This window comes from Oncorhynchus clarkii, chromosome 9 (assembly GCF_045791955.1).
Source record: "Oncorhynchus clarkii lewisi isolate Uvic-CL-2024 chromosome 9, UVic_Ocla_1.0, whole genome shotgun sequence".
NCBI lineage: Eukaryota > Metazoa > Chordata > Actinopteri > Salmoniformes > Salmonidae > Oncorhynchus > Oncorhynchus clarkii.
This window is the reverse complement of record NC_092155.1, coordinates 42,874,856-42,891,166: the sequence shown is the minus strand read 5'-3', so window position 1 is coordinate 42,891,166 and position 16,311 is coordinate 42,874,856. Positions and strand designations below refer to the sequence as shown.

Genomic DNA, 16,311 nt, shown 5'->3' with positions numbered 1-16,311 from the left:
TACATAAATGCTTCAAAATTCACACAGTGACATTAGCTGAAGAAGATTCCCACAGACCTTATTTTCGCCGTTTATTCTAAAACATTTGTTTTTCCATAGGCTTTGTTCAGCGAACCATGGCGGAGTTGGCGCCTACAAAAGATGTCATTGCTATTGCTTTCTATTACGACACATGCTTAATTACGTCATTTTTGTTTTGAGCTGACTTCGCCGTGGGGCTATTGGCTCACGCCCGGTTCCAAATCAACTTTCCCCTGGTGCAAATCATGCCTACACGGGAGCCTGGGCGAGATTAATTGAACCCCCTCAAGGATTACTCTGCAGATCAGGGATTCCCAACACGATTCAAGTCCCAGTGTCTGTGACGCCCGCCGTTTGCTGCAACAAACGCCCAGTGGAGAGCGTGGTGAAACAGACCAGCCAAAATGTCCTGAGGAGTTTTGATGCGGTCTTTACCCGACAAAGTCAAGTTAGGATTTGTCAGTTATCCGTGCGAGCTTTTGTCCTGAACCCATTAGGGTGCTTTAGGTGCCAAGCTTATGGTCATGTTGCAGCAGTATGTAGGAGGGAGAATCCTAGATGTGAGAAGTGTGCAGGAGGGAATGAGACAAAGGAATGCTTAGAATAGGTGGAAAAAGTGCTGGAGATCAGAACTGTCCGGTGAGAGAAAGGCAGGTTGAGGTTGCCAGCATCAGAGTAGTACAGAAGGTGTAGTATGCTGAGGCAGGGAAGAGAATAGTAGAGGAAGATGGGTCCAGGGTGAGGGATCCTAAGAAGATCCCTGTGAGTAGGCCGAGGCCAATAAAGAGTGATAAGAAAAACGTGCTTCAATAAGGTTGGCTTAGCCTACTGCAGAAATGGAACGTAAAATCACTGAAAATAGATGTTGTGGTGGCAGCTGCAGAGAAATACTTGGGTGTATAAGATTTTACTGCAGAAGAGTTAGAAGATGTGTTTGAATGATAGTGTCTCGTCCTCCCAGGTTGTCGGCCTTGTGTAAGATCAGATAGGTGGGGTGCGTCTCTGATGTGATCTTCCTGTCCGGGTTGGTGAACCCCCTCGGTTCGTGCCGTGGGGGAGAACTCCGTGGGCTATACTCGGCCTTGTCTCAGGGTAGTAAGTTGGTGGTTGAAGATATCTCTCTAGTGGTGTGGGGGCTGTGCTTTGGCAAAGTGGGTGGGGTTATATCCTGCCTGGTTGGCCCTGTCCGGGGGTATCGTTGGACGGGGCCACAGTGTCTCCCGACCCCTCCTGTCAGCCTCTAGTAATTATGCTGCAATAGTTTATGTGTCGGGGGGCTAGGGTCAGTCTGTTATATCTGGAGTATTTCTTCTGTCTTAACCAGTGTCCTGTGTGAATTTTAAGTAGGCGCCCTCTAATTCTCTTTCTCTCTTTGTCTTTTCTTGGAGGACCTGAGCCCTAGGACCATGCCTCATGCCCCTGGCCTGATGACTCCTTGCTGTCCCCAGTCCACCTGGTCGTGTTGCTGCTCCAGGTTGAACTGTTCTGCCTGTGGCTATGGAACCCTGACCTCTTCACCGGACGTGCTACCTTGTCCCAGACCTGCTGTTTTCGACTCTATACCAAACCTGCTGTCTCTAACTCTGAATGATTGGCTATGAAAAGCCAACTGACATTTACTCCTGAGGTGCTGACCTGTTGCACACTCTACAACCACTGTGATTATTATTATCTGACCCTGCTGGTCATCTATGAACGTTTGAACATCTTGGCCATGTTCAGTTATAACCTCCACCCGGCACAGCCAGAAGAGGACTGTCCACCCCTCAGGTTCCTCTCTAGGTTTTTTCCTAGGTTCCTGCCTTTCTAGGGAGTTTTTCCTAGCCACCGTGCTTCTACATCTGCATTGCTTGGTGTTTGGGGTTTTAGGCTGGGTTTCTGTACAGCACTTTGTGACATCGGCTGATGTAAAAAGAGCTTTATAAATATATTTGATTGATAGGGCCAAGTAGTCGAATATTGGTGAGGTTTTAATGGGTGTGGGGTTAGATGGTAGGGCAATTTTTTTCTTACCCTTTCCCGTGTCCTTTTCCCTTCCGTTTTGTGTCACAAAGTGTAATGAATTCATCCTACACAACAGTAGGTGGTAAATACAGGGTGATCAGCTTCTATCTCAAGGCCATCAGACTGTTAAATAGCCATAACTAGCCGGCTACCACACGGTTACTCAACCCTGCACCTTAGAGGCTACTGCCCTATATACATAGTCATGGAATCACTGGTCACTTTAATAATGGAACACTCGTCGTTTTAATGTTTACATAATGTACTGCTTTGCTCATTTCATATGTATATACTGTATTCTATTCTACTGTATTTTAGTCAATGCCACTTTGACTTTGCTCGTCCTAATATTTATATACAGTACCAGTCAAAAGTTTGGGGACACCTACTTATTCCAGGGTTTTTCTTTATTTTTACTATATTCTACATTGTAGAATAATAGTGAAGACATCAAAACTATGAAATAACACATATGGAATCATGTAGTAACCAAAAAAGTGTTAAACAAATCAAAATATATTTGAGATTCTTCAAAGAGATTCTTCAACAGCTTTGCACACTCTTGGCATTCTCTCAACCAGCTTCACCTGGAATGCTTTTCTAACAGTCTTGAAGGAGTTCGCACATGCTGAGCACTTGGCTGCTTTTCCTTCACTCTGCAGTCCAACTCATCCCAAACCCTCTCAATTGGGTTGAGGTCAGGTAATTGTGGAGGCCAGGTCATGTGATGCAGCACTCCATCCCTCTCCTTCTTGGTCAAATAGCCCTTATGCAGCCTGGAGGTGTGTTGGGTCATTGCTTTGTTGAAAAACAAATGAGAGTTCCACAAAGTGCAAACCAGATGGAAAGGCATATCATATTTCTCTTTGCTTATTTGAGCTGTTCTTACCATAATACGGACTTGGTCTTTTATGAAACAGGGCTATCTTCTGTATACCAACCCTACATTGTCACAACACAACTGATTGGCTTAAACACATTAAGAAGGAAAGAAATTCCACAAACTTTTAACAAGGCACACCTACACAGGTTACATTACTCAAAAGTAAAACTGCATAAAATATTCCCGGACACCTCACCACTGTGTGAGAGGTGCAAGCAGGATGAGGGGACGTTGACCCACTTATTCTGGACATGTCCTAAGTTACATGTTTACTGGGCTCTTATTTTTGATTACTTATCTAGAGCCTTTGATAGAGTTCTAGCCCCAGACCCATTAATCGCTCTGTTTGGTACAGTTGATGGGAATAACCAGGAAGGGAAAGCTGTCTCTCTTTGTACTCTATTAGCCAAAAGGCTCATATTGCAATTTTGGAAATTGGAGACTGTACCTACCTTTGAAATGTGGTTACGGGATTTAGGGAATGTAATACATATGGAAAAGATTCGATACAATACCTCCAATAGAAGTCCAATGTTTTACAAAATATAGCAGCCGATACTGGATAAATGGTCTAGTCCCGCTTCATAACTGGGTTGACGATCTGCTGCTACTCTGTGCTGTACTCCACTCAATATTTACAGTGCCTTGCGAAAGTATTCGGCCCCCTTGAACTTTGCGACCTTTTGCCACATTTCAGGCTTCAAACATAAAGATATAAAACTATTTTTTTGTGAAGAATCTACAACAAGTGGGACACAATCATGAAGTTGAACGACATTTATTGGATATTTCAAACTTTTTTAACAAATCAAAAACTGAAAAATTGGGCGTGCAAAATTATTCAGCCCCCTTACGTTAATACTTTGTAGAGCCACCTTTTGCTGCGATTACAGCTGTAAGTCGCTTGGGGTATGTCTCTATCAGTTTTGCACATCGAGAGACTGAAATTTTTTCCCATTCCTCCTTGCAAAACAGCTCGAGCTCAGTGAGGTTGGATGGAGAGCATTTGTGAACAGCAGTTTCAGTTCTTTCCACAGATTCTCGATTGGATTCAGGTCTGGACTTTGACTTGGCCATTCTAACACCTGGATATGTTTATTTTTGAACCATTCCATTGTAGATTTTGCTTTATGTTTTGGATCATTGTCTTGTTGGAAGACAAATCTCCGTCCCAGTCTCAGGTCTTTTGCAGACTCCATCAGGTTTTCTTCCAGAATGGTCCTGTATTTGGCTCCATCCATCTTCCCATCAATTTTAACCATCTTCCCTGTCCCTGCTGAAGAAAAGCAGGCCCAAACCATGATGCTGCCACCACCATGTTTGACAGTGGGGATGGTGTGTTCAGCTGTGTTGCTTTTACGCCAAACAAAACGTTTTGCATTGTTGCCAAAAAGTTCAATTTTGGTTTAATCTGACCAGAGCACCTTCTTCCACATGTTTGGTGTGTCTCCCAGGTGGCTTGTGGCAAACTTTAAACAACACTTTTTATGGATATCTTTAAGAAATGGCTTTCTTCTTGCCACTCTTCCATAAAGGCCAGATTTGTGCAATATACGACTGATTGTTGTCCTATGGACAGAGTCTCCCACCTCAGCTGTAGATCTCTGCAGTTCATCCAGAGTGATCATGGGCCTCTTGGATGCATCTCTGATCAGTGTTCTCCTTGTATGAGCTGAAAGTTTAGAGGGACGGCCAGGTCTTGGTAGATTTGCAGTGGTCTGATACTCCTTCCATTTCAATATTATCGCTTGCACAGTGCTCCTTGGGATGTTTAAAGCTTGGGAAATCGTTTTGTATCCAAATCCGGCTTTAAACTTCTTCACAACAGTATCTCGAACCTGCCTGGTGTGTTCCTTGTTCTTCATGATGCTCTCTGCGCTTTTAACGGACCTCTGAGACTATCACAGTGCAGGTGCATTTATACAGAGACTTGATTACACACAGGTGGATTGTATTTATCATCATTAGTCATTTAGGTCAACATTGGATCATTCAGAGATCCTCACTGAACTTCTGGAGAGAGTTTGCTGCACTGAAAGTAAAGGGGCTGAATAATTTTGCACGCCCAATTTTTCAGTTTTTGATTTGTTAAAAAAGTTTGAAATATCCAATAAATGTCGTTCCACTTCATGATTGTGTCCCACTTGTTGTTGATTCTTCACAAAAAAATACAGTTTTATATCTTTATGTTTGAAGCCTGAAATGTGGCAAAAGGTCGCAAAGTTCCGAATACTTTCGCAAGGCACTGTATTTTTGGCTTAACTACACTGCTTGTAATGACTATATGCTGTCTTCTTATACATGTACCACCTAATAGGATTTTGTTTTATTTTGTGTGTGTGTGAGTTAAGTTTTGTTTTGTCCTCTAAATTGGCTATCCCATTCAATAGTACAATGAATGTCATTGTTAGTATTGCTCTTTTTTATTTGATTTTTTATTGTAAAATAATAAACATATAAAAAAAAAAAAACAAGGCACACCTGTTAATTAAAATGCATTACAGGTGACTTCCTCATGAAGCTGGTTGAGAGAATGCCAAGAGTGTGCAAAGCTGTCATCAAGGCAAAGGGTGGCTACTTTGAAGAATCTCGAATAAAAAACGTATTTTGACTTGTTTAACACTATTTTTGGTTCCTACATGATTCTATATGTGTGATTTCATAATTTTGATGTCTTCGCTATTATTCTACAATGTAGAAAATAGTAAAAATAAAGTAAAATCATTGAATGAAGAGGTGTTTCACAACTTTTGACTGGTACTGTATTTCTTAATTCCATTTTTACTTTAGATTTGTCTATATTGTTGTGAATTGTTAGATACTACTGCACTTTGGAGCTAGGAACACAAGCATTTCGCTACACACGCAATAACATTGCTAAATATATGTATGTGACCAATAAAATTTGATTTGCGATAAGACAAATAGGCAGAATATGGATGCTGTAACCGGCCTCACACTCCAGTACAGTAGGTGGCGGTGTATGCAACTTTCAGTTGGTTGCAATCCGGCAATAGAAATGTTAAGAAGAACACGATCCAAGGACAGACAGTCACTGAGCCACAGCCAAGAATGCACCCTCAGGATTACACAGGCATCAGAGCTATAAATATATTCCCAGCCTCTCAGAGAAAATAGTCACGAGAGTGTTGTTGATTTCTTTCATAAATTCTTTAAACCCGACTGATTTTATGTCATTGTGTCCCACATGTAGGCATGTATTTTTTCAATTTCATTACTTTTGTTAATGTACTGTTGATGCAGTGTCTGGCCAGAGCCAGTTCTTAAAACCTTGATTCATTGTGTCTGGATTCCTACTAATTGTTATAAGAATTTATTGGTATTAGAAATGGACGAATAATGTAGATTATTTGTTAATTCCCTAGAAATTTATATTACAGTGGGCAGATTCGATTATGCTAAACCGCGGGGCACCGGTCTATGGCCCGTGATGTGAACGGGCAAAAGTGGTGAGGGAGGAACGCCTTTCTCAAATGAACAGTAATCTGCGTCGCTCGGTCATGTTGTCAGCCAGGCAGCATGGTGTATTGTCCAGAAACATGTATTTTTCATTAAAGATATGCTTGAATTTTCATTGGGAAGGTAGATAAAGCGGTTTTTGCATGTGAAAATACAGAATCCTACACATTATTCCACGTGGTTAATTTAGTGATTTGTTTTCAGCCAACTTCGCCGTTGGTTATGAACGGGGCACATGGCTCATGCGCCCGGTTCCAAAACGAATATGCGGTCAACTTTCACCCGGTGTAAAACATGTCTAACCCGGCGCTCGAGCCTGATTAATCGAATCCTCTTGGTTTGGGTCCCCGCCTTGAATAATATAACTGTCCAATGGGTGTCATCGATGGAGACACGGAAGTGACGCAATTTTTGAATATTAATTTACTTTCTGTCTTCCACTTAGCTGGCGAGTTTTTCAGAATTGGTCCTGGTACTTAAATCCACTTTTGGCTTCATTTGCAAGGCGACCCAACTCGGCCTGGAAGGTAAGTAAAGACTTCAGTACTTGGTGTGGAAGCGTTATGCCAACGATAAGGTAAGTTAGTTTGTTAACGAGCCACAGACGGCCTTGTTTACATGCCAATCCCCGGGTTAGCGTGTGAGAGATGCGGCGGCTAGGGGGATCAGCGACTCGTTATGTATCAGTTCTGGTGAATTCCGGGTTGGAACAATGGCACCGCTGTTGATCTACGTTGCCTATGTCTAGGATAGCGTATTTTATTGATTATTAAAATAATTATTTGGAAAACGGCTATTGTGGTAACCTCTACTTTATTGTATGTTAACTAACGTTAGCTCGCCAAACGTTAGCGCTGGGAAATTGGCTAGGCAAACCCAGCTACGAGCCAGTCATGTTTGTGTATTCGGCCAGAACCCACCTCATTTGATGTATTACACTGTACACACCTAACTACGTCTATGATATCGTGTATGCATAAGTGCCTATTTATAGCATGTAGGGAATGCAAACAAGCGTCTAGCACTGACCTGGGGGCCAGGTCAATGTTGCAAGTCACATATCAAACTCCTGGCTGCCTACTGCGGTGATCCATGGCTTTATGTTCATGCCACAAAGTCCATCACAAACCGTAGGACAGGAGCAGACAATCGCCACGCCGCCCACTACATGGAGATATATTTTTTAGGGGGAATGCAAGAAGTCACTATAGGTGGCTGAATATTCACGTTTTTCTTATTAGGACTAGATGGTATGTCACGCGGCTGCTCCTGTGCCTACTGTCCTACCGCCTTGTCAGTAGGGGAAAACATCGTCATGTAATCCTTTAAACCGCTGCATTAAGCCGCTTCGCGTGCTTTGTATCCCACACGTGTTATCATATTGTTTGTCTAATGTACAGCTAGCAGAAAGGAAAGTCCCAGGGGTAATGGGAGCTATCTGTGGTTTCCCGATCTTTCTGAAGCCTTGTCCATATAAATATCCTCAGACTCAACCGTTGTCAAGTTTATTTTTTTCTGAACCATTTTATTTCCCCCCTCATGCTTATCCTCAAGTTCTTTGTCTCCTTTCAGAGCATCCATCTCGGCAGTTCCTCATGAAAGACGGGGAGTGTAACTTCTTCTGCTTCTTCCGCTGCTGCTGAGCGGTGTTGGGCTAGTTTGTGGAGCCTTTTTCTCTGGGCTCTGTAGTTCCCCAGGTGGTTCTGACGGCCAGAGAGCCAGTCCCAGGGAGTGAGGGCGTCTCTGCCGGCGAATGTCTGTGGACATGAACATCAATGAGGATGACCTCGGGGTCAACTCTGAGGATGATGACGGGGGGGACGACGACGACCAGGGGGACATAGCCGACTACTATGAAGGCGTGGCCGGCGACATGGAGCAGCAGGGGTCTGACTCGTTCGACCCAGAGGAGTACGAGTTCACCTGCCTCGACTACAGGGAGAGTCAGAAGGTGCTCTGCGACGAGGTCAACAGTATCGCCGCCATCCTGAAGGTTTGTGTTGGGCTAGTTTTAGGGGTAATTGAGGTAGATTGTTACCATTAACCACATCTAGGGTCAATTACATACCCTCAATCTTAACTGTAACTAGTACGGGTGTGAAAATATCTGAGTTAGGTTAGGGGCCACGCATTTTCTCATGGGGGGGGGGGGGGTCGGCTGTGTGTTAACCTAAATTGAATGGTGAACCGAAATATCATACCATATCTGTGGCACGGTCATATGATATCTAGTTATGAGGTGCCTATCTTACCAGTCTCCGTAGTTATCAGTTTAAAGAAGTAATCAATGAAAGTACTTGAAGGGTCTGCTGCTGTTTCCTGAGAACAGTTGTGTTCATAACCATGCTTCTCTCTGTCCTCTCTCTGGACAGGTTTTACCTGCTGTAGCCAAACTGGTCCTTGTGCACTTTCACTGGCAAGTGTCACAAATACTGGACAGGTAAACGCACACGAGTTCAGTCCTACTCACTCATATTTTCATACACTATGCAAATATTCTGATAAACGGGTTTGAATATGATTTCTGGTTCCCTGGTTTTGCCTTTTTTAGATACAAGTCAAGTTCATCTCAGTTGCTGTCTGACGCCCAGGTCCAGCCCAGCAGCACCTGCAGATCAGTTCCTGTAAGTACTAAGAGTGCTCTCTTTCTATGGAGTTTGTTTGTAATGTATTTGGGTTAAGTTCAAGGTTCTGTCTGGATAGGTACAGGGACTCTATGTTCTAGTTGTGTAGGTGGTCTGAACTGTCACTGGCCAGATTTGGCCATTGGGCCACCATTTGACTATCGTGTGTGTGATGTTTTCTTTCGGTCCTCAGACGCCTCAGTCCCTCCAGTGTGGGGTGTGTCTGCAGCTGGTTCGGAGGGACACCCTGCTCGCGCTGCCCTGTCAGCACTCCTTCTGCAAAGGATGCTGGGAGCAGCATTGCACTGTACTTGTCAAAGATGGGATGGGAGTGGGTAAGCAGTGCTGCTAGGGCTGATGCGACCTGTCGGTGTGTTCAGAAGTCAGCAGCTTGTTTTTCCTTTGAGAATAGTGACATGAGAGGCTTTGAAGATGAACCCCGGTGACAATTATTTGATAGCCTTTACTTGCAATCATATTCTGTTGTCTGTACCTTGGCTGTTTGCATTTTAAAATTTGTCTCGTATAAAAAAATTGTTCTTTGAAATCCATGTTTCTCCAGATGTTTTTTTTATGCTCAGGGTGTATGCTTAAAATATTTAAAATGGCTGATCTTTCTGTGTGCAGGCATCTCCTGTATGGCTCAGGACTGTTCCCTCCAAATGCCAGAAGACTTTGTGCTCTCGCTGCTGTCTGGTGAGGAGCTGAAGGACAAATATAGACGCTACCTCTTCAGGGACTATGTGGAGGTACGAGTCTCAGCCTGTCCTTCTGGTGGTCTGTCTGGCTGCTTGTCGGCGCTTCCCTCGGTCTCTGTCCCTCTTTCTATTGGTCTGTCCCTCTTTCTATTGGTCTGTCCCTCGGTCTCTCTGTCCCTCTTTCTATTGGTCTCTCTGTCCCTCTTTGCCTTTCTGTTTCTCCCTGCAGCTTTTGTTCTTGAACAGCAAACGGTGAAATTGCACTGCCAGCATACTGTTAATAAAATGAAACGATCGGCCTCTTAATGTCCGTCTTTCAGACAGTGTGGATATTTGTCAGGACCTGCCTAGCTATTGAAGGTCTCTGTAGCTGTCGGTAAGGCCCGGTGTCTTGGGTCTAACAGCATCTGTAGACAGTTATATGTCTGCAGTAACGTCATGAGAAATTATATAAACGCAAAAAGTGTTTGCGTGACATCAGCAGCCTGGATGGTCCAAATAGCATACCTGCTCTATTTTAATATCAATCAACCCATCTGTTAAAATAATTTAAGGATGTTAGTCCAGCAAGCCAGGCAACCAAAATGAGCTACCAAGTGGTATTTTGGTTTGCTAGCTTGTTAACATTTTGACTGTAGCTGACTTTTGTTCATTAAAGTGAACGTGTTACAAAATCATTATTTACAAGGCAATGTGGTGTTAAAAATAGCCTGTTTACATTTGTAAATGTGACAATTAAAGCAGTGCATTCTTTGAGAAATGTAGAACTTCTAGAAGCTGAAAGGTGAGCCTTTTTAAAAGTCTCTGCGACAAGGAAACCGACAGGCGCATCAGCGGTCTTCTGAGTCGGACTGAGTATAAATTAAGTTTAGTTCTGACCAAGGACACTTGTCGCATTTGAATGGTCCACAGACATGTTGATAGACTGGACTGAACAAGCCTCCTCTCTCTCTCCAGAGCCACTTCCAGTTGCAGCTGTGTCCAGGGGCAGACTGCCCCATCGTCATCCAAGTGCAGGAGCCACGGGCCCGCAGAGTACAGTGCATCCACTGCAATGAGGTCTTCTGGTAAGACCGACGCCAGCACATACAACTCTTACACCCAGATCAATACACAACTTGAGAGTCATGTGTATCATGTCAGAAACCAATGGTCATGTCATTTGACTCCCTGCGGATGCCCTTATAACTATTTATCTCTACTGTCTCAGTTTCAAATGCAGGGCCATGTACCACGCCCCCACAGACTGCCCGACTGTTCGAAGGTGGCTGACCAAATGTGCAGACGATTCCGAAACGGCCAACTACATCAGTGCGCACACTAAAGATGTGAGACGGGCCACACACTCGCGCGCACACACAATGAAATTAGGTGTGGTTTTTCCAACGTTCTCTTTTGCTTTTGTCTGTAATGTCGAATGACTTCCCCCCCCCCTTTATTCCCCCCCAGTGTCCCAAGTGCAATATCTGCATTGAGAAGAATGGAGGCTGCAATCACATGGTGAGTGGTAATGGAATCTGCATCATCTGGGTTGTGCCGGCGATCAGCACATTGTCGTTCGCATTAGTTTTCTTTAAATCTCTGGAGCTTTTCTACGAAAGTCTACTTTTACTTCAGTTTCTTTTAAGTGTTTGACATTGTTTCCCCTCTGTTTCAGCAATGCTCCAAGTGCAAACACGGTGTGTATCTGTTACACTGCTTCTTACAGCTCAACACCAAATGAGCCTTTTTACCCATCAATTTACCCCCCAACGTTCTGATTTTTAACGGGCTCAAGCCGTATGCAACCCATTTGACATTGAGCTCGCCTTGTTTTTTCCGTTAATGTCATCTGTATGTGTGTAGACTTCTGCTGGATGTGTCTGGGGGACTGGAAGACCCATGGCAGTGAGTACTATGAGTGCAGTCGCTATAAGGAGAACCCAGACATCGTCAACCAGAGCCAGCAGGCACAGGCCAGAGAGGCCCTCAAGAAATACCTTTTCTACTTTGAGAGGGTGAGATGAATACGAAACACTAACACACTGAGCACACTCAGTGCACACTGAGTTTTGTATGGAATTCGGTGAACCTTTCAGCTGTGACATGAACTACATCAAACACCTATGCGTTGCCAGAGTAACAGTGTCAATCAGGTGGCTTGTCTACCTCGTAGCATTACACCGCTTTCAGCACGTGATGTCAACCAGAGCCATACATTAAAAATGGACCATCATTAGATTAATACATACGGTGCACTTTATAGGAAAGTACACATGTCAAGCAAACGTCCACAGAAGTAGTCTGCATGTCATCTCTGGTACTTTTAGATTATGGCAACTGTCTCATGTGTGTCAAATACCGCTCATGTTCAACTCTTGAGTGTTATAGAAGCAAAGACATCATGTCAAATGAACAAACATCTTTGTCAGAATCACCCAGAAGTGTGTTTCTTGAATGTGTCTGTTCTGACTCTTTCTCCAGTCCTGACTGTGTGTTTTGTGTTCAGTGGGAGAACCACAATAAGAGTCTCCAGCTGGAGGCTCAGACGTACCAGCGGATCCAGGAGAAGATCCAAGAGCGGGTGATGAACAACCTGGGCACCTGGATAGACTGGCAGTACATGCAGAACGCTGCTAAGCTCCTGGCCAAGGTACTACGTTCCCACGCAAAAGGACCAAACGCACACATTAAAACACGCATGTTTTCATGGGCTTTTCACACAACTTTATTGTTACCTGAGAGGTGCCAAACCAAGTGTGTAAATCTGATCCGGCGCAGTTTGGTTCCGCTCGGCATAATGGTGTGAAAGGGTTATTAGGTTACTTATTTGACCTACTGCACTACACTGCTCCTTGAACCAGTGGCAAGTCGTGCTGATCTCTAATCTGCCTGTCCCACAGTGTCGCTACACTCTGCAGTATACTTACCCCTACGCCTACTACATGGAGTCTGGTCCACGTAAAAAACTGGTGAGTGTCTGTCTAGTATAAGCTACCACATTCTGTCAGCGGTGGGGGGGGGGGGGGGGAAAGGACCCAACTGTCTTGAGTAAGAGTAAAGATACCTGAATAGAAAATGACTGGTGAAAGCCACCCAGGACAAAATACTACTTCGGTAAAATTTTAACACTATTTTGGTTTTAAATATACTTAAGAATCTAAAGTAAATGTAATTGCTACAATGTATCAAAAGTGAAACATATTTTCAAATTCCTTGTATTAAGGAAAGCCAGGGTCACACCAACACTCAAACATTTACAATTGAAGCATGTGTGTTTAGTGAGTCTGCCAGATCAGAGGCAGTAGGGATGACCAGGTATGTTCTCTTTAAGTGTGTCAATTGGACCGTTTTCCTGTCCTGCTAAGCATTCAAAATGTAACGAGTGCTTTTGGGTGTAGGGGACTATATATAGAATAAAAAGTCAATTTTGTTCAGTGATGTAAAAGTTATCCAAAATATAAATACTTAAGAATAATTTTTTTTAAGTACTTTACACTACTGCATTCCATTAATATACATTGAACAAAAATATAAACTCAACATGTAAAGTGTTTTATGAGCTGAAATAAAAGATCCAAGAAATTGTCCATTCGCACAAAGCTTATTTCTCATTTTGTGCACATTTGTTTGAATCCTTGTTAGTGAGCATTTCTCCTTTGCCAAAAAATCATCCACCTGACCGGTGTGGCATATCAAGAAGCTGATTCAATGGCATTACACAGGTGCACTTTGTGCTGGGAACAAAAGGCCACTCTAAAACATGCAGATACTTTGAGAAGTGTACAATTTGCATGCTGACTGCAGGAATGCCCACCAGAGCTGTTGCCAGAGAATTTAATGGTAATTTCTCTACCATAAGCAACGTCATTTTAGAGAATTTGGCAGTACGTCCAACCGGCCTCGCAACCGCAGACAACGTGTGGTGTCGTGTGGGTGAGCGGTTTGCTGATGTCGACGTTGTGAAAAGTGCCCCATGATGGCAGTGGGGTTATGGCATGGGCAGGCATAAGCTACTGACAACAAACTGATGCATGTTGTAATTGACAGATTTTTTTTGCAAAGCACATTCTGCTAATAACATTTGCAAGGGGGTTATAGAATAATTCACTCAGTGATGTTTGCAGTCTGCAAAGATGCCATTGAATCAAATTGAGATTCATTTACGGGGAGGGTGCTGCAAGTTGCTAATTGAACTTTTAGAAAATATAAAATAATAAACATGCTGTCTATAATGAACAAGTAGCCTAATGAATGCATTTTGTCCTATTCAGTTTGAATACCAGCAAGCCCAGCTGGAAGCGGAGATTGAGAACCTGTCCTGGAAGGTGGAGCGAGCAGACAGCTACGAGAGTGGGAGCGAGGGGGAGCTGAGTGCTAATGACAGAGGGGTAAGGAACAGGGGGAAGATGTGAATGAAAGTGTGTGTGTGTGTATATGGATATTTAAAGTTTCCAGATTAAGACTTCCATTGGCCGGGAGCACGGGAGTTGCCGGTTAATGGCACGCCTTGGGAAATCAGAAAGGACCCCTGAAATATGTACGTCCCTAGGCACTGTTAGTTTTAGACACTGAACAATTGAAATTATTCCACTCGCTCTCTTTCAGGATCTGGAGAATCAGATGCACATTGCTGAGCAGAGGAGACGCACGCTGCTGAAGGATTTCCACGACACCTGAAGTCTCCAGACTACTGCGAAGCACCAGCAGCTCCCTGACTCCTTCGCTTCCTTCACTTTCCATCCCTTTGTCTACGGCTCCGCACACTCATCCCTCCCTTGTTAAGCGCTCTTTGTGTCTGCTACAGGGTCCCAGAATGGTGTGGCTGTATCCCTCCCATTTAGATGTCAAGAACGCCACCTTCAAACACACTAAACATGAAATGAGAGGGCATGCGCACACACACACACACACACACCGTGAACACAAACATGCTTTAACACTCCACCAAAAAAAAGAAACCTTAATTCTCCCACACCATCCCTCTACCTGTTCTTTTTTCTTCTCACATTGTTCACCTTTTTCTGTAAATTGATAGTTCGTAAAAAAAACAAACAAAAAAAAACATTAAAGAAATGCTGTCATTTTCAACGGTTGTACAAAAATAGTTACTGAGTTTTTAAATCGGATGTAGTTTTCTTTTGTGTTCATTATCACACATGAACGACAATGCCCATGAGCGCAGAAAGGAACTGGCACCCATGCTAGGTTCACCAGCTATGTGGTTGTCAATGGGTTGACCCAGATCTTCCAGTCAGATCTTTTATCAGTTCACCTTCATGCTCAATCAGTATACACACTTAACTTTAGGACTTTCATGCTACTCAAATACAGGTCAGACTTTGTTAGACAGGCAGCCCAATTCTGGTACCCCCCCCCCCCCAACTCTAATTGTAGTTTTCACCACATCTGAGCTTATTGGCCAAAGACCATTTAGTAAAAAAAATATATATAAAACTGAATGGGGTTGCCTGTCTAAATGCAGCCATACTGAACACTTCAGATGTGTTAATGTTGTGACAACCTCTGACCGTTAGAACACAAACAGGCCTCCACAATGCATTATTTTTGACACAGCCTCTAAATAAGAGCTGCAGTGTAGTCGTTGCTTATTCAGGTCAGCCTGCTAGGCCCAAATATAGGCCGCATGGTGTGCCAGCTATATTAATAACTGCTGTAATGCTGTCTCCTTTTATGTGTGCCACTTTACTAGTGGGCGGTCCAAATACTTAAATAGGGGATGACAGAAATCAACACCAAGTTTTTTTCCAGCGTATGGGAGAGTTAGTACCTGTCCCGGAAATGACGCGTGACTTATGCCAGCAGCATTTCACCTTGCATGCCACTGCTGGTTTACCTTGGAAGCTAAACAGTTGGTCCCTGGATGGGAGACCAGAAGCTGCTGGAAGTGATGTTGGAGATCCAGTAGGAGGCACTCTTTCCTCTGGTTAAATAAAAAAACATCCCACGGCAGTGCTTTGGGACATTGCCCTGTGTGGGGTGCTGTCTTTCTGATGGAATGTTAACTGGGTGTCCTGACTGGTCACCAAAGATCGCATGCCACTTATCCTAAGAGTTTGGGTATTAACTCTGGTGTCCTGGCTAAATTCCCATTCTGGCCTTCAAACCATCATGGCCTCAATCATCCCCATCTTCCTGCTGGGTCATTAATCTCCCCTGTAAATTTTCTCCAGGTCATTGCTGAAAATGAGTTCTCCGTCAACTTACTGTTAAAATAAAGGCTGTCACTCCACCCACCTGCTGGTTTCAATCCGCAATAACCACAAAGGACTTTCAAGACGATCAGAAACAAATAGGCCACAACAGCCTCAACCACTCTCATAAAATAGGATAACACGACACAGGTTCATATCCTAACTGGCCAGCCACATAAACCACAGATCACGTTCTTCACTGTAAAACCTACAAACATCAAAACTGGTCGGACCTGACCAACTTACTTACGGCCCAAAAGGGTAGAGCTGACCTTCCTCAAATATGAACAAGGTATGAGCTATGGCAAAATGTGTAGAATAGCAGGAATTGTGCTTTAAAACTGCAAGCTCCATGCAGCTCTCAGGAACTTAATTGGCTCACGAAAATAAACACACATTATAGGGGG

General features: G+C 43.6%; 1 protein-coding gene across 2 annotated transcripts; it reads left to right on the top strand.

Annotated features, from left to right (window-relative positions):
- Nucleotides 1–6,778: 6,778 nt before the first annotated feature.
- On the top strand, nucleotides 6,779–15,135 carry LOC139416352 (ariadne homolog 2 (Drosophila)). Of its 2 annotated transcripts, none has more exons than XM_071164879.1 (15): nucleotides 6,779–6,915; nucleotides 7,961–8,381; nucleotides 8,761–8,828; nucleotides 8,940–9,012; nucleotides 9,206–9,347; nucleotides 9,640–9,761; nucleotides 10,668–10,777; nucleotides 10,921–11,038; nucleotides 11,160–11,210; nucleotides 11,368–11,389; nucleotides 11,556–11,707; nucleotides 12,199–12,342; nucleotides 12,593–12,661; nucleotides 13,964–14,080; nucleotides 14,298–15,135. In XM_071164879.1, the coding sequence occupies exons 2-15, from the start codon at nucleotides 8,142–8,144 to the stop codon at nucleotides 14,367–14,369; spliced, it is 1,500 nt and encodes a 499-aa protein (XP_071020980.1). In that variant the 5' UTR covers nucleotides 6,779–6,915; nucleotides 7,961–8,141; the 3' UTR covers nucleotides 14,370–15,135. The 2 variants fall into 2 exon arrangements, with proteins under 2 accessions (XP_071020980.1, XP_071020981.1); XM_071164880.1 differs by having other exon boundaries at nucleotides 6,841–6,965; nucleotides 14,298–14,780.
- The last annotated feature ends 1,176 nt before the right edge of the window (nucleotides 15,136–16,311 follow it).